Source organism: Meles meles, chromosome 18, assembly GCF_922984935.1.
Source record: "Meles meles chromosome 18, mMelMel3.1 paternal haplotype, whole genome shotgun sequence".
NCBI classification, from domain to species: Eukaryota; Metazoa; Chordata; class Mammalia; order Carnivora; family Mustelidae; genus Meles; species Meles meles.
In genome coordinates, this window is record NC_060083.1 from 22,354,021 (window position 1) to 22,370,622 (window position 16,602).

Consider the following 16,602-nt stretch of genomic DNA (forward strand, 5'->3'; position numbering starts at 1 on the left):
AGACAGATGAAGTTACTTGCTTCATCTTGAAGCATACTTGAAGTATTACAGGGGAATACCAACAGAGCTAAAATTTAAACCTAAGCAGTCTGACTTCAGAGTTTATGTTCTTAAGGCTGAGAAACGAGCTCCATTACTGAGCGGGACTCAGGACGGACAGAGAGGTGCAGTGAACCCAGCAGCCCCCTCCATTGGGAGCCAGGTCTTCCAAGGCTCAGCTCTGGCCACAGCACCCGGGCTGATGGCCTCGCTGCCCCAGGGTGCTACTGGGGACAAGGTCAGGGCGCTGATGCCCCCCAGTGGCTATCATGGGTAAGAACGAAGTGTAGCCTTCAGGCCGAGTGGGTGTATGGGTGAGGACCTGGTGCATCCTTGCTTCCTAGTCCCTCCCCTCACAGAAGACACAGTCTGGGGTGTAGGCATAACAGATCTTTATTTTACTAGAAGGGACAGGCAGTGGGGCAGTGCAGCATCCAAGCCCCAGACCAGACATGCAGCATCCACATGCAGGAACAGCTACACAGGCTGGGGCAGAGCCAGAGTGGGAGACGGGGACCATCGGATGCCCACAGCACCCCCACCATGACGCTTGGGCTCTGGGTTCTTCTGTCTCCACTAGAGCCAGGAGACAGAGGGCTGGGCTGCTTCCCCATGGCTGGAACCCTATCACTCTGGTCAGAAGAAAGATGGCACAAGGGGTATAAAGTCTGGCCGGTCTACAGCACTCGATTCTGCATGGGGTTGGTGCAGTCATGCCCACTGGAAGGGCCTGGCCCCATACCTGGGACAGCACGGGCCTAGCAGGAAGAGGGTCTACACACCTTCTAGTCCCCAACAGGGCTAGACCCTGATCCCAGAAAGGCTTAACAAGAGTCGGGACTGAGCCCTACTCCACCTAATAGGGACATGTCCGTGAAGGGGACTTCCCTGAGCACAAGCAGGGGCCTCCTAAGGCAGTAGTGAACCGAGGGAGCTGCTATAGACAGGAGGCCTTGCCTCTGTGCCCCTAGGTAGGGAGAGAGAGGGAAGGTGTGAGCGCAGGGCTGGGGAGGGCGAAGGCCAGTGAGGCCTAGGGGCTCAGGAGTGGGTGAGGCTGGGGACTTCCCGGGGTAGGGCTTAGGGCTGGGAAGACCAGGCCAGGAGAGGGGAGGGGGACCATCCATCCCAGACCCTCCACACCCATGCCGAGTCTTGGCAAGGGCCACGGGGAGGATGGTCAGATGCACAGAGAACTTCAAGGCACCAGGATTCAGAGAGGCAGCAGGGCCACCGCCCCCCACAGACAAGACAGTGATTATAATAAATGTCTTCAGCTTGAACTACATGATGTGTGTAGAGGGTGGGAAAAGAGAGGGAGAGAAAACGACAAACAAAGGGAAAAACGTCCAGGGAGATGGGAGATGAGGGCGGAAGAGACGAACCAGATGGATGTGGCAGTGAAAGTGAAGGTGTGGGAAGGAGAGAAGTGAGAGGACACAGCCAGAGACAGGAGAGGCGGGAAGACAGCCAGAGAAGGCCTGAACACGCAGCACTTCTGGTCCCTACGAAATAAGGCACCAGAGTCAGTAACGTTCCTGTTGTCGCTGTGGTAGGAAAGCGGCTGCTGAAGGGTGCAGGCCTTCGGGAGCCTCACGCCTGTGCACCGGTGGCCTTCTTGATTAGGGGTATCTGCCAGGACGGGAGATGCCGTGAGGCCGGGGCTCTGGGGCCTGTGATGGCTCCTCCCGCCACGAGCCAGGCACTCACCTTGGACAGGTCCACACCTGTGAGGGCGTGCACGGAGGCCGGCAGCTCGGCCAGCAGCCGGTTGACTTCTGATGTCACCTTGCTGTTGTCCCCGCTGAGGACCACAATCTCATCAACTTTGGTCAGGGGGGCAGCGATTTTAGCAGCAATCTAGGAGGTGAGGGGTGGGAAAAGAGCTTGGCTGGTGCTGACTCTGTCCACCCGCCCCATCCGCTATCTCTCCCTCCTCCTTCTGCCTCCCTCCATCCCAGTGCAGTTTGGGGCTCTTATTTGCAAGCCACAGTCAGAGACCCAGGGGGCCAGGTGAGCCCCTGCGTGTTGTAGGGGTCCTGCCCTGCTGCCGGGCCCCTCCGCGTTGAATGCTTCTAGCTAGCCTGCGGCTGTGCTCTGGAAGAGCCCTGCCAGACCCGCCCCAGGGTGGGGGCCTCACCTGGGGCAGGGCCTCCAGCACCAGCGCCAGCTTGGCAGCGTCCCCGTATTTCTGGTAGGCCTCGGCCTTGAGCTTCATCCGCTCAGCCTCTGCCGTGCCCATTGCCTCGATGACCGCTGCCTCTGCCTCCCCGAGCTTACGGATCTTCTCAGCCTCTGCCTGCGCCAAGAGGACCTGCTTCACCCTGCAGGAGTTCATACCAGGCAGGATCAGTGGCAAGAGCCAGGGGCCCCTCAGGCCTTGCCTGGGCACTGGCAAACCCTCAAGCCCTCTGCTCTGATGGGTGTCGGCAGGCAGGGGCCCAGGAAAGGAGGTGCCCCAGCTTTCTGGCTGTGGCCAGGGGGAGGCCACTGGCTGCTTAGATGCAAATGCGAGGGGGACTAGCCAGGATGCCCGCTGAGCCAAACCCCATAGCGGGCCCTCAAACCTTCATTATCCCCTCCGGCCCTCCCAGTGCCAATCCCATGGGGGAGGCAGGTCACCTCCACTTCACAGTCAGGAGGCTCCGGGAGAGGCGGCTTCCAAGCTGGGGCTGGGAAGCGGGTCGGGTGCACGGACCAAGGAGCCTGACTAGTGCCCACCCGGCTGCGGCCAGGGTGCTCACTTTTCACCCTCGGCGATCTGCTGTATGCGGTGCGCCTCAGCCTCTGCAGGGCGGCGCACCGTGGCGATCAGCTCCTTGTCCGTGCGAAGGATCTCCTGCGCCTCCACTGCGATCTGCTTCTTGCGCTGTACAACCTCGATCTCAATCTCTTCCTGCCGGATCTTCTGCTGCTCCCGGGCGCCCTGCAGCTCATAGGCCAGCTGGGCCTCGGCCGTCTGCGGCGGGAGGATGGGCTGTCAGAGGCCGGCTGCCAGGTCCTGAGCCCCCACCTGGGATGCCCGATGGTACCTCACCTTGATGTTGACCTCCTCACTAAAAGCTGACTTCTGCAGCTCGAAGGCTCGCTTGGAGTCGGCAATCTTGGTGTCTGCCATGAACTTCACGTCCAGCATCTCCTTCTTGCACTCCGCTTCCTGGCAACAGCAGGGGCAGGTGCTGAGGGTCCCCCGTGCCAGCAAGGTCCCACCAGCCCTGAGATCCCTGTCCCTGGGGGTGGGAAGGAAAGACCGTGTACCCGGATGCCTGCGTCCCGCTCGGCCTCAGCCACCCCAATGTCTGCATCTCTCTGCACCACGGCGGTCTGCGTCTTGCCCAAGGAGCTCAGATAGTCCACTTTGTCATACACGTCCTGGGAGGGAAGGGGGAGTCATCCTTGGGAACAGTCACAGGCACAAAGGGGCCAAACACCCAAAGGGGGCTGCACCCATCACCTTGATGGTGAAGCTGAGGATCTCGATGCCCATGCGGCCGACATCAGGGGCCGCCACCTCCCGCACCAGCTTGGCAAACTGGTCTCGGTCCTGATAAATCTGCTCCACGGTCAGGGTCCCTGGGGAAAGAGGGATCGCGGGCTGGCTTCCTGGGGGCCCAGCCCATTGGGCAAGGGAGGCAGCATGCAAGCAGTGGTCTGAGCACGTGCACACATTGTAGTCTGAGCTGGGCCTTCCTGGGGGTTCTTCTTCACAGCATTTCACACTGAGCCTCCTTCTGAGAGCCCAGGCTGGATGAGGAGAGGTGTCCCAAGCAACACCAGGTGCCTGACCAGACTGGCAGCCCTCGTCCCCCCCATCCCAGTGCCCTCCCCTTCCCTCGGGCCACCTAAAGTTTTGAAAAGAATGTCTTGGTGGGACTGACAGATTCCCCTCCCCTGCTCTGCACCCCTCCCCAACCCCGGCCTTGGAGATCCTGCGAGGTTCTTGAAGGCAGCAGAAGGGTCCCTGGGTGGGCTGGGGTCTTACCGAGGATGGAGCGCAAGTGCCCCTCCAGGGTCTGCAGGACGACGTTCTTGATGTCCTGCACATTCTTGCCCAGAAACTGCTCACAGGCCACCGCCAGCAGCTCCTTCTCCGTCATGATCTTCACCTGCCAGTGGTCACAGAGGTGCCTGAACCAGGCTGGAGTGAGGCAGGCAGAGGCCCCAGACCCAAAGGTGTGGAGGATGGTGGCTGTGTCCCTCCCCGCTCCTTTTTCAGACCTGGAGGCCCAGGGGCCAGGAGGTGATAGAGACTGACCGAGGCCTCTAGTGGGGGACAGCACACCAGGAATTCTTACGCTGACAAACCTGATGTTCACAGGCAGCCTCAGGCCCCGACGCGGCCTGTCTGCTAGGCATCTGGGGCTCATCTCCCCACCCTCAGCCCATTCACTCTTCCCTCATTAGCCAGTTCCCCCCATGCAGGCTCCCCACAGGTGGGACGCCTGCAGGCTGAGGGTCAGAGGGCGAAAAGGAGAATGAGTAGTAGGGACACAGACAGACAGGCTGAGGAAGAGAGCCTGGACAGGGCAAGAGACAGGTCTGGGGGGATGCCAGTGAGGGTGGGTATCTTCCTGCCTTTCTTTCCCCAGGTACTAAGGCAACCATCCCCTTACCAGAGGCCTCTAACACGGTTGCACCTTGCCGCTCTGTGAAGTTGAGAACTGGGCTAGAGCAGGAAGCCCCTCGCCCAGGCCCTAAGCTGGGAATACTAAGTAACCTCCCAGAGAGTTCCTCCGCCTCACATGGCCTTGTCCTCTGGTCCCCTCCCCTTAGCCCCCAACCCAGGGACAGGGAAGGCCTGGATTCTGGGACGTGGCACTTCCAACACCTGCAAAGAATCGGGGGGTTAGTGAGACAGGAGCCCTCAGCACTGGTTCTGTCTCTTGCGGGCCCGCTGAGGAGAGAAGGGGTGTCTGTTAGTCCTGCTGAGTGGCCAAGGGGCCGAGTGAGCACGTTCCAGTGGCGACGACCCTCTCTTGGGGGAGGGGGTAGGGGCAGGGGCACTGGAGAGAGACTGCCCCTGGCTGCTGTCCTCTCCTCCTCCCCCCACACCCAGCAGAGGGACGAGGCAGCTCAACGGACATGCGCAGGGCTGCTGAGTTACTATACCTGGGCGACACCCGTCACAGTTAAAGCTACCCCCTCGGCCGTCTCTACGTCCTCGCAGCGGGGCTGCAACGTCATAATCTCTAGGGAAATCCTGCCAAGAAATGCAAAACAGGGGCATGGGTCTGGGGGCCCCGGGCCTGGAGTGTGGGGAGAGTCCAGCATCTCACCGCTCCAGCTGGGATGGGCCGGGGTCCTGCTGCAGAGGGAGGGGGGTCGCTTTGAGGGCTTGTGGGGAGGGGTGTGTGAGGAGACGCGGGGGGAGGCAGAGCAGCACCGGTGCAGCGTGCTACCCACAGCACAAATGTCCCCTGCTCAGGGCAGCCTGGCTGGTGGTGTGGGGGAAGGAAGCCGAGAAGTGGGTGGGGGTGGCCCGGGCCGGTTGGGAGTTGCAGGGGTAGCTGTGTGCGGATGGCCTGGGAATGCTCCGGAAGTGCTGGTACCCCCGGCTGTGCTGTGCTGGTCGTCTGTGGGCGTCATGGTAACATCCTGCAGAGGTCTTCACCTGATCCTGGCTCTGCTTGGTACCCCGAGATGCCCTGGAAAGCTCTGCCTACTAGCCTGGCATGCTCAAAGTCTGCCTGCTGCTGGACCACGATGGAGGTGATCCTGTGTCTGCCCCTTGCTGGGGAAGTCCCGCCTGGTCCCTTCAGCTGGCGGCGGGCTTGCCTTGAAGCCTACCCTCCGGGCTTGGTCCCGCGTGGCTCAAGTGGGGCAGAGGCCACACGAGAGCTCCCTGGCCCAGACCATCTCAAGGGTCCACACCACCCAGCTTGAAAGGGACTTTCCAATCCCTCTGGGGACTTGGGGACATGGGCACTTGCAGCTGTTCCAAGTAGGTAGTGGGTTGGAGGGGGAGTGGAGCCACTTTTGCGAGGGAAGCGGGGACCCTGCCCACTGCACACAAGGTGCTCTGGGCTTCTCAGGCCTCTGTGCTGAGGCCCAACTGCTGGAGGCTACAAGCAATGCGTGAGGTGGGGACAGTCCTCCACCTGGGGAGAGCCAGCAGGACAGGTGAGGCAGGGGAGAGGTGGTGTAGGGTTTTGCCCGAGAAGCCTGAAGGGCGATTTCGCACAAGGGAAGGGGATGGGTAAGAGGATGGTTAGGGCTCTTCCAGTCTGGGGACCCAGCGTGCAGGCTCTGAGGGAGGACAGGGGCTTTCTGATGCTCACTGCTGCATCCACAGTGCTCAACAGAGAGCTGACGAGTGAAGCGGTGAAGGTGAGTGCCGGCACAGCACAAGGAAAGCACTGGGAAGCAAACACCTCGGCTCAGGAAAGGGTTTCCCTGGCTATGGCCAGCCGCACAGCAATGGAGAGTGAGATATCCGGTCACTTGCTTTTCTAAGTGAGATTGGATCCATGATAAAGCTTGGGTTTCTCTAGCACTCCCTCTTCTGCTGCTGCTGCTGCTTCTTCTTTTTTTTTTTTTAGTAGGCCCAGCATGGAGCTCAACCCGGGGCTTGAACTCACGACCCTGAGATCAAGACCTGAGCTGAGACGAGTCAGACGATCAACCGACTGAGCCCCTCCAGGTGCCCCTCTGCAGCCCTTCTTTTCCAAAAATCCCAAAGAGCCCTCATATTGCTTTACTGGCCTTTCCCAACTCCCTACAATGCACAGAGAGGACAGGATTCCCCTATTTCACATGTAAGGAAATTAACACAAGTGACGAGAGATTTGCACAAAAACGAGGGGCAGGGAAGAGCCAAGATTGGTTTTGCTAAGACCTGTCAGGGAGATCGGAGGAGGTCAAGGAGCTGGGAGAAAAGAACTCTTCAGGAAACCTATCTTCTGGCCCTGCGAGGAGGAGGACTAGGACTAGACGTGTGTCCGGATGGACAGGTAGGGGCTGGCTAACAAGGGGCTCTGCGGTGCCTGGAGTGGTTGGACTGAAACCTCTCTACCCCAACAGCCTCGCTCTGGCACACAGGGGCCTGTGTCTCCTGCCTCAACTTACCCTTGGCATCCAAGGACTCCACCCCCTGGCAGACTTGGGCAGAGCTTCCAGACTCCCTTGCTCTTTCCCCACTAGCAGCCCCAGTAGGTGAGGGCAAGGGAGCTGGGGATCTACAGGGGTCCATCCTGGTACCCAGAGCAGCGCAGGAGGGAGCAGAGGGGAGGGAGGCACACTCTCAGGAGGGGAGTCCATCTGGGTCTTGCCTGCTGGGCCCCACAGGGCAGGAAGAGAAAAGGTTAGACACAGAGGAGGAAGCAGGTGGGTTATTACCTGTGCAACCCCTGTTACGAATAGCGGGACCCCCTCCGACGTCTCAATATTCTCACAGCGACACAGGATGGTCATAACCTCCAGAGACAGTCTGAGGAGCAGCCAGGGGGAGGGAGAGGTAGGGACAGGAGGGGTAGGAGGGGACACAGCAAACACACACAGTGGTTACCAGACAAGCAATGATGCCTGATGCCTGGGGGGGGTTGCTCTCAGTATTTGAGCCCTCTCTTGCCAGCTCAGCCTAGGACTGTAGGGGGACAGAGGAAACCCCCTTGCTGGCCTGGATGCCTTCCCTAGCCCCCATCCCGTCTAAGGAGGAGCTGCTGGGCTGGGGGTAAAGCCTGCTGACACCCTGGGCCTCCCCGAGGTGGGGAGGCCTATGCACAGGGCACCAAGTTTGCCCACCGCCTCACTTTCTCAGGACAGTCCTGGCACAATCTGGGAGACTTGGCCTCACTTCTACCTTCCAAACACAGGCAAACCTCTGTGTCCAGAAACTGGGCAGGATTGGCCACTGTGGGGATTCACAGGCCAGGGCAAATACTGAGTTCTGCTTTGGTCTGTGCTCCCTGTCACTAAGAAGGGAATTTTGGGCCAGACAAGCCTAGGGAGAACCTGGGATTTTCTGATTTTGGGGGACAGGTGTCAGGGAAGGCTGGGGGAGGAAGTGTGTCCCTGCCGGAATATTCACAGGGACAAAAGGGAGGGGATGGAGTAATTCACTTTGGAATTCACTTTGGAATTTCCAAAGTTAGGCCCAGGCAGAGAAGAGGGTTACGGCAAAGAAAGCGAGGTGCCTCGAAGCTGCTCGGCCCACCCTCACTGGGCCTCCCTAGCACAGCCTGTGTGTGTGTGTGTGTGTGTGTGTGTGTGCTGGGTAGTGGGCTGGGCTAGGCTGTGGGCAGCGTGGGAGGTTTCCTGAGATCAGAGGAAAGGAGGACAGTGGCTGAGGCCGAAGGAGCAGAAGCAGGTGGGCCGGGGATGGGAGCAGTAGGCCCTGTGGAGCCCTGCTGGCACAGATCACAGTGCCAGCCCTGGGCGCCCCCCCCCCCCCCCCCCCCGGCCATGCAGGTGTGCAAAGGCTGCCTTCATTCAATCTAATCCCTAATCCTAGCACTCCTGGGCCTGAGAGGACTCTAGACCTGGCTCAGACAGGAACGCACCAAGCTCTCTTCCAGGGAAGGAGAAGAGAGGGAGGGAAGGAGAGAAGGAACGAGGGAAGGAAGGAGGCTGCCGCTCAGACGCCAGAGGGGGAGGAGTCACTCAGGTGAGGGAGAGGGAGCTGCCGCAGGGGGGCCTCAGGATCCTATAGGACTTGGCAGCAAAGTGCAGTAGGAGCGGCTCCAGGGAGCCTGGAGACAGACTGGCTGACAGCGGAGGCGGGGGACATAGAGGGTGGCTGTGGGATGGGAGGCTTAGAATTCAGGCTGGGTTAGAAGCCCCTACTCTGATCTGAGAGGCTCCTGCCAGCCTCGGAAAATTGAGGCCCCAGTTTATAGAGATGTCCTTCAAAAGATGTCCTTCAAATGGGCCAGGGGTCAGGGGTCAGGGAAGGGGCTGCCCTCAAAGAGAGTCTGAGAAGGGGCGGGCCGCAGACTCAGACTCCCCATCAAGTGGGACCAGAGGGAGAATGCTAAGCCTGGGTGGGGGAGATCCGTTTCCTAGGACTAGGCACGAAGCCCTCTTCTTACCTCCAGACTTACTGTCAGAGAAGCCTGACCCCGTCTCAGGGGCTCTGCTCCCTGGAGTAAGCAGCAGGGGAGAGGGGGTGCCAAGAACACTGAGCAGGGGCTGCAGGGGTGTGACCCTAGTGGTGGATGGCCGCGAGGGACAGGTGTCTGGGTGAGCTGCGAACTCTCCAGGGCCGAGCGTGCCGCAAGGTCTTCGGATAGGACACTGTCATCCCGGACAGTGCCTCTGGAGAGGGCAGCCCGTGGCTCCCGACAGGCCAGCTGGCCCACTCCTGAGAGGAAGTTGTGACCAGTTGTGGTTATTCTCGGACACTTTCAGCCTTGGGCCCTAACAGTCCCCTAGGATCTCTCAATTCAGGTGGAGCAAAGTGAGGAGAGGGCTACTGGGAAATCAGTGAAGTTAAACAGTTGACTTCCTGCTCTTGACCCTAGCCAACACCCTCAACCTCTGTGCAGCCATGGGGCTTCCCTCTGCTGACTGGTGGGGCTGGGGCAGAGGGGGATTTCCACTGGAACCGCCACTGCCCCTCCTACCCTCCCAGTTCTGCTGACCCTGCTGCCTGGGTCCTGGCCTGGAAGGATCTGGGCACAGTCAGGAAGGGGATGATGGTGGAAAGGTGGCTGGCCTGCCTCATCTCTTCCTGGGGGGGCGGGCCAAGTCTGGGCCTGCTGGGGGTCCTGGGAGAGCTCCAGGGAGAGCCCAATGACATCTCCCTTCATTTAGTGAGTCTTTCCAGACTAACCACGGAGGTTCAGATCTGTTTTGCCCAGCCCAGCACCAATTCCTTAGCTCCCCTCCCCCTGTCTGTAAGTAGCCACTGCGTGCATTGTCTGGGCCTGCACAGGTGAGGGTGACTGTGGGTCTTTTCAGCCTCTCCTCTCCACAGGGAGGAAAATTTAGAATTCGTGAATAACTGAGTTAGACTCCCTGAATGAGGATTGTGCCTGGGCATGACCCCCGGATGCTCTGGGACACAACCGATGTCTCCAGCGGAACAAAGCATCCCCACGAAGGAGAAGGTGCCCAGACGAACCCCCTGCACCCCTTCTCACCTGCGTCTTTGGAGGGCCCACCCCCCAGGATGGAATGTGGCAAGTGGTGGATGCTCTAGCTGACTGCAGGGGGAAGTGGGGCAGGGGGAAGGCTGGAAATCCTCCTCTCTCCCTTGCCCACCTGGATGCCAGGTTCCCGGGGGCCCCTGAGCCCTTACCTCTGAGTGTCGGAGATACACCACCAGGCCCAGGCCCAGCCGCCAAACACGTACTGTTTATAGTCAGAACCACAACAGCCCCCTGGAGAGCAAAGCAAACCACTGCTGGTCAGTCAGTTCTTGGGTCTGTCTACTCCCCGTCCCTTCACCAGCAACTCTGGCCCTTTACTGGCCCTGACCCTTAACAACTCCCACTGTTGGTTGCTGAGGTCACACGGAAGGGGAAGAGAGCTCCTAAGGGCCTGAAACTCAAGTTCAGTAGATACGTGATTTGCATAAAAAGCTATCCAGTGAGTGGTTCCGAATGTAAGTGTTTTCAGGGAACAGAGGAAGTCAGTGGGCAGGAGTGAACAGGAAAAGCTTCCATCTTTCATTCAACCATTCATTCAGCAAACTTGTCATGTAGGTTTCTGGGCTAGGGAGTTAGAGATGAAGATACGACTCCCATCTGGAAGGAGTTGGGAACTTCTCCTGAGATCATCAATACTAACACTGTGTGATCTGCCTGTTATCAAGGCGTGTGCAGGCCAAGGGGGAACGCAGGGGGCCCTGGGCGGGGGCGGGGGGCCCTGGGAGGCCGATGGGAGGGAGGAGTCTCGGAGCCAAGATGGAATCCTCACTCACGCCCAGAGACACATCTCAGTAAAGCTGGTTCTCTATTCCCAGGGCTGCACACTGACTGTGGGCCTCTGGGGAGTAGAGTGAAGAGGGAAGGCAAGGCCTCCAAACAAAGGCCAGACTGTGGCACCCATGGGAGAAGTGAAGAGAAAGGGGAAAGGTCGAAAAAGGAAACTCTATCAACTACACAGAGTGTTGAGTCGGGCCCCAACTTGAATCTAGCTGTAGACATGCCCGGCACGTTGTCTGTGCAGAAGTGAAAAAAACCAATTCCTGAAATTCTTGTTATGAACTCTCCTGCAAATGCCAAAATTATTCATCAAGTTCAAGGAAACTTTAGTAAAAGCTAGAAGGCAGTTTCCCTGCAGCGCAAAAACAAACAAAAACAACAACAACAAAAAAAAAACTCACAAAAAAACCCCCCAAACCAAAACTGTGCAGGAAGTAGATGATTCAAAGGAAATGTGATTTGGGAAAAAGCCAGTGGGTGTCGTCATTTCTGTATTTACCAGCCTGGATTTTCGGGAAAGCCTTATTAGTGTGTGTGCTTCCAGTGGGCAAGGGTCAGGGGTCGTTTCCTGTAGCTGGGTCACAGTGTCTCTGAGGACCCACAGCAGGGAGAGCAGATCATAGGGTGTCTCAAGTATCAGGCCAAGAAACTGTGTGTGTGTGAGAGAGTGAGAGAGAAAGAGTGTGATGAGGGGGTCACATAGGGATTTAAGCTGGGGAGCAACAAAATTACATTTGCATTTCAGAAACAACACTTTGCACAAGGAAGGTGGGTGTGGGGTGGTCTAGGAGATTGGGGAGAAGCCTTCTGCAGTGACCTAAGCAAGGCATGATGGCTGATGTTGGGGAATAACTTCCGGAGCAATCTTGTCCGAGAGGATTTCCTGCGAGGGTTGAAATGCTGCATAGCTGCAGCGCGTTAATACGGCGGCCACTGGCCACAGGGGCCTACTTCACCCCTGAATGTGGCCAGTGTGGCTGAAGAACTAAATTACTTTTCCTTTTTTTTTTTTTTTTAAAGATTTTATTTCTTGGGGCGCCTGGGTGGCTCAGTGGATTAAGCCGCTGCCTTCGGCTCAGGTCATGATCTCAGGGTCCTGGGATCGAGCCCCGCATCAGGCTCTCTGCTCCGTGGGGAGCCTGCTTCCTCCTCTCTCTCTGCCTGCCTCTCTGCCTACTTGTGATCTCTCTCTCTGTCAAATAAATAAATAAAATCTTTAAAAAAAAAAAAAAAGATTTTATTTCTTGGGCGCCTGGGTGGCTCAGTGGGTTGGGCCTCTGCCTTCGTGTTCTCAGGGTCCTGGGATCAAGCCCTGCATCGTGCTCGCTGCTCAGCGGGGAGCCTGCTCCCCCCCCCCCCACACCCTGCCTGCCTCTGCCTACTTGTGATCTCTCTCTGTGTGTCAAATAAATAAATAAAAGCTTAAAAAAAAGACTTAATTTCTTTATTAGAGAGAGCATGAGTGGGCGGGCTGGTGGGGGCGGGAGGAGCAGAGAGAGAGGGAGAAGCAGGCTTGCTGCTGAGCAGAAAGCCCAACACGGGGCCCATCTTGGGACCCTGGGATTGAGACCTGAGCCAAAGGCAGATGCCCAACCCACTGAGCCACCATAAGTTTCCATTTCTAATTTAGAAATTTAATTAAGTTTAAATGGTTAGTGGCTGCCCTATCAGTGTAGCTGTGGAGTCCAGGTCGGAGTGGGTGGGGACACTAACAAGGGAAAGAAAGACAACAGAGAGAACAGGGAGCTAGAGACGAGTTCTGGACAGGTGGAGGTGAAGGGGACCCCACGAGGGCAGAGTGCCCGTCAGCACAGAGAGCTGGTGCCTGGGCCAGCTCATCGGGTGGCCGGCCCACTTGGCCTGCAGGGCCTGCACCGTGTGCAAGGAGCCTCACCAGAAGTCCAGGGAGCCAAGAGCAGGCACACAGTATGAGCAGGGGAGGGAAGAGAAACTCTGTTTCTCTGTGGTGGAACCAGCCCGCACGGCTGCTGCACAAGGGAAGCTACTGCAGGCTTCTTAGCCCTGGGAGTGGAGTGGGGAGGCTCTAAGGGCAAGTGATCAAGCTGAAACCTAAGCCATCTTAGAATATGAGAACCTGAGAGGGTCACACATCACAGCCTGTTTCACTCTGGCCTGGTGGGGGCTAGGGCCTAGCTGCCTCCGGCCAGCGCTACAGAGCTTCTTCAGTGTAGGGGGTAGAGGTGGTAGGGGTGGGGAGGGAGAAGGGTAAGTAATGGGGGGTTGGGGGGTCCATTCTTTACCTTTAACTTAGTCTTTGACCTTGGGAGCAGGCTGTCACCACTTAAGCTGGGTCTTGGCCAAGGGCAACATGGCCAGGTTCCCAGGGGTAGCAACAACAGGAAGCTGGGCTTTCCAGCCTGCTCTGCCCCCCAGCAGACTCCTCCCTCTGAAGGTATCTTCCTCCCAGATTCCTGGTCACCCTGAGTCTGAGAAGCACAACTCCCCAAAGAGACCACGTAGGTGTCCCTTCCTTGATCTCCCTTGCTCTCACTCTCTTCACACCTGGAAGTTTCTCCTAGTTTTATCATACTTTTTCTAATCCAACTTACTTTCCTTTGCTCTGTCTTCGCCTAAGCTGAAGAATCACAAAACAGGGGTGCCTGGGTGGCTCAGTCATGAAGTGTCTGCCTTTGGCCCAGGTCAAAGGGTTCTGGGATCAAGGCCTGCATCAGGCTCCCTGCTTAGTGGGGAGTCTGCTTCTGCCTCTGACCCTCTCTTCTACTCATGCTCTCTCTCTCTTTCTCAAATAAATAAAGGAAATCTTAAAAAAAAAAAAATCACGAAACATCCCACAATAACCTCCACCCCGCTCTCAGCCCCTCCAGACCCAGCCCATCCCTCTGCCCTCTAAGGAACACTCTCCTCCCTTCCTGCCTCTTTTCTACCTTCTTCCCACTACTCCAGAAGACCATACTCTACAAGGGGGATTTAGCTTTTTTTTTTTTTAAAGATTTTATTTATTTATTTATTTGACAACGAGAGAGAGAGATCACAAGTAGGCAGAGAGGCAGGCAGAGAGAGAGAGGGAAGCAGGCTCCCCGCCAAGCAGAGAGCCTGATGTGGGACTCAATCCCAGGACCCTGAGATCATGACCTGAGCCGAAGGCAGTGGCTTAACCCACTGAGCCACCCAGGCGCCCGGATTTAGCTTTGAGTCACAACCCCCTTTAGTCATTGAGCAATGCTGGAGTGTTCATAAATGCATAAAATAAACAGGAAACACATCTGGAAAGTTATAAAAGTATTAAAATAACCAAATGTATGGTATGTAATACATGGTAATAATACATGTGATACAGTAAAACATTAAATAATAAGATCCAGTGGTAGATTTAATAATTAACTAAACTTCAAAGGCATGATGAGCATGAGTGACTTTGATGGTACCTACAAAAACTGTAGTGTGGTAGGAAAATATCTCCTCATACTATCCCGGGTTGTGGCCGGCATTTATAAAGTGAAGAAATGCTAACTTTCGACTCAGGTTAGTGAGAATAAAAATTCATGTCTCTCCCTATCCAAATGCACAGACCTCTAAATTCTCCCCACAGACCCCAGATTAGGAACCTCTGATTTATTGCAGAGATAAGAGGAAGGTGTATGGGGTTTGGATTCCCCTTTTAGGTTCCTGACAGTAGAAACAGAGAAAGAGGTTTTATATTACAGACGGGCAGAGGGAGGTAAGACAACCAGGAAAAACTTCCAGCCTTTTCAGGTGGAGAAGATGACCAGGGGATACATCAGCATCCTTCTCAAATTGGGCTGAACGAGATGCTTCTGGACTTGGACACCAGCTTAAGTAATCAGGTGGGGGCAGGGCTGGGAGTTGGCTGCTCCACTCTTCCAGGACTTGGGTGCGGGAAAGAGGGGGATCTCGGCGGGATCAACTCAAATCCCCAGGTACTGTGATACTGGGCACTATCCCTCCCTCTTCTCACCCATCCTTCCTCGACTCCAGCACCCTCAATTCTCAGCACAGCCTCCTCTCCCCACCCCTGAAACAACTTCGAAGCTAGCAATGCACTGGCCTCTAGCCAGAAAACCAGGTTTCCAGCAAGGGGAAGGTACAGAGCGGCCCATGTCAGGTGCTCCTCTCACCTCTGTTTCAAAGCTCACTCTCTTGAGCCCAGAGTCTCAGCTTCCAGAAAGAAACTCCCCGAGAGAGAAAAAGTGTGGTGCAGATAGGTTCTAAAAGTTGTCTTTAGGATCAGGGCCTGGGAGACAAGTTCCAGTCTGGCCTCGGTGCTCTCTGAGGGGTCTCCCTCCCAATCCCAAGGCCATCTCCCCCCCAGAGAGGAGCGTGCTTTTCAGGAAGAGTGGGGATTTCCTGTCCCTGAGGAGAGACTGATTCTGAGATACAAACAGCCACAGGCCAGGTTCTGGGGTAAAACCTCCCAGTGCATTGATCACACCACCCCCAAGGCACAGCTCCAAACCCTGGTCTAGTCCACCCCCTTCTACAGCCAGCCCTAACAACTCTTCACACAGGCTGGAAACTGGCATCGATCACCTGAAGCATTCCCGCAGCTACAGGCCTCCAAGCTGTCAGCAAACACCACCACCCCCCAGCACCGGTGAGCCAAGAGCTGCACAAACTGGGGGCTTCAAAGGCTTCAGCCATCTCTCAAGATATCCAAATATACCAAATTAAGCAGCCTTAAGGCAAAGGTACATTTCCCCTCCCCAGTACAGCAGTCTCACGGCCCTACGGAAGCTCCCAGAAATTCTAGAGCCTGTAGCATTTTTGCAATCGGGGCGATACAGCCCAGAGCCCGATTTCTCAACCTGTAGAGGCCGCACCCGCATTTCTGGGGCGGGCAGTGCCAGTAAGCCCCAGCAAGCCCCAACCTGCTCAGAATTAACGGGAGCACAGGGATCCCCGTCTCTGGGCCCCTCCCCAGGCAGACACCTGCCCTCCGAAGCTGTGAGACCCGCCTCAAGGCCTGGGCGCCGGAATCCAGCCAAACCGCTGTTTTCCGGTAACCACAGGTTCACTCTCTCCTGCCTCATCTCGGGACCCCCTAGGCCACGGTGGAGTAGAGGGGAGGAGACCGTGCCCAGGGAGGAGGCGGAGAAAGGAGAGAATAAACACGAGAAAACACGCAGTGGCAGGGGGAGTCCCGAGGGCGCCGAGCTCCGCAAGCGTGAGAATGGGGGGAGGGGGAGGCTTCCTGGAAGGTTCTCAGCCTGACACCCGCGCCCCCTACCCCGTCCCTCACCCTCCGCGCCCTTCCCAGGCCTAGCCGGTCCCCGCTCACTCCGCAGCCCCGCACCCACCCCGAACCCCCTCCTCGACCACCTCGGCGGGCACCGCCGGTGTACCCCAACACCCTCCGGGCCCCTGAGCCCCGGCCCCACCTCCCTCGTCGCTCTCTCACCTGAAACCACCAGCGCCTCGTTGGGCCCCACCGTGTGGCAATTGCCCATGGCGCCAGCGGGACGGAAGGCCCGCGGGCACCGCAGGGACCTGGACAGCACCGCGCGCACCACTGGCCGCGCCCTGCCTATCCCGCCACCCCCAGCGGCCGCCCGCCCGCGCCCCTCCGCGCTCGCGGCCCCGCCGGAAGTGTGGCGGCGGAGGGCGGGGCCGCCGGGCGACAGCGGCGGCCGCGAGCGCGAGGCTAGGGGCGCCAGTCCACACGCTTTATTTCCCTGGGGTCCAGCCACGCAGCACCCCGGGA

At 57.5% G+C, this 16,602-nt stretch overlaps 1 protein-coding gene across 3 annotated transcripts; it reads right to left on the minus strand.

Moving 5' to 3' along the window:
• Positions 1 to 414: 414 nt before the first annotated feature.
• On the minus strand, positions 415 to 16,486 carry FLOT2 (flotillin 2). 3 transcript variants are annotated; one of them, XM_045985019.1, is made up of 11 exons: positions 16,300 to 16,486; positions 10,274 to 10,355; positions 5,146 to 5,236; positions 4,019 to 4,142; positions 3,491 to 3,609; positions 3,295 to 3,408; positions 3,074 to 3,193; positions 2,781 to 2,995; positions 2,177 to 2,360; positions 1,747 to 1,896; positions 415 to 1,668 (listed from the first exon to the last, which is right to left on the minus strand). In XM_045985019.1, the coding sequence occupies exons 1-11, from the start codon at positions 16,346 to 16,348 to the stop codon at positions 1,630 to 1,632; spliced, it is 1,287 nt and encodes a 428-aa protein (XP_045840975.1). In that variant the 5' UTR covers positions 16,349 to 16,486; the 3' UTR covers positions 415 to 1,629. The 3 variants fall into 3 exon arrangements, with proteins under 3 accessions (XP_045840975.1, XP_045840976.1, XP_045840977.1); XM_045985020.1 differs by lacking the exon at positions 5,146 to 5,236 and adding an exon at positions 7,372 to 7,462; XM_045985021.1 differs by lacking the exons at positions 10,274 to 10,355; positions 16,300 to 16,486 and adding an exon at positions 7,372 to 7,462.
• Between the last annotated feature and the right edge of the window lie 116 nt (positions 16,487 to 16,602).

What these genes read in the sequence shown, in the direction of transcription:
- FLOT2 (XM_045985019.1), bottom strand. Translation starts at nt 16,348, where the DNA reads ATGGGCAATTGCCACACGGTGGGGCCCAACGAGGCGCTGGTGGTTTCA. An exon ending in CTGTGACGGGTGTCGCCCAG is followed by an intron (nt 4,143 to 5,145) that starts GTATAGTAACTC and finishes GACCACTGGCAG; the next exon opens with GTGAAGATCATGACGGAGAA. An exon ending in TGCTGGAGGCCCTGCCCCAG is followed by an intron (nt 1,897 to 2,176) that starts GTGAGGCCCCCA and finishes CTCACCTCCTAG; the next exon opens with ATTGCTGCTAAAATCGCTGC.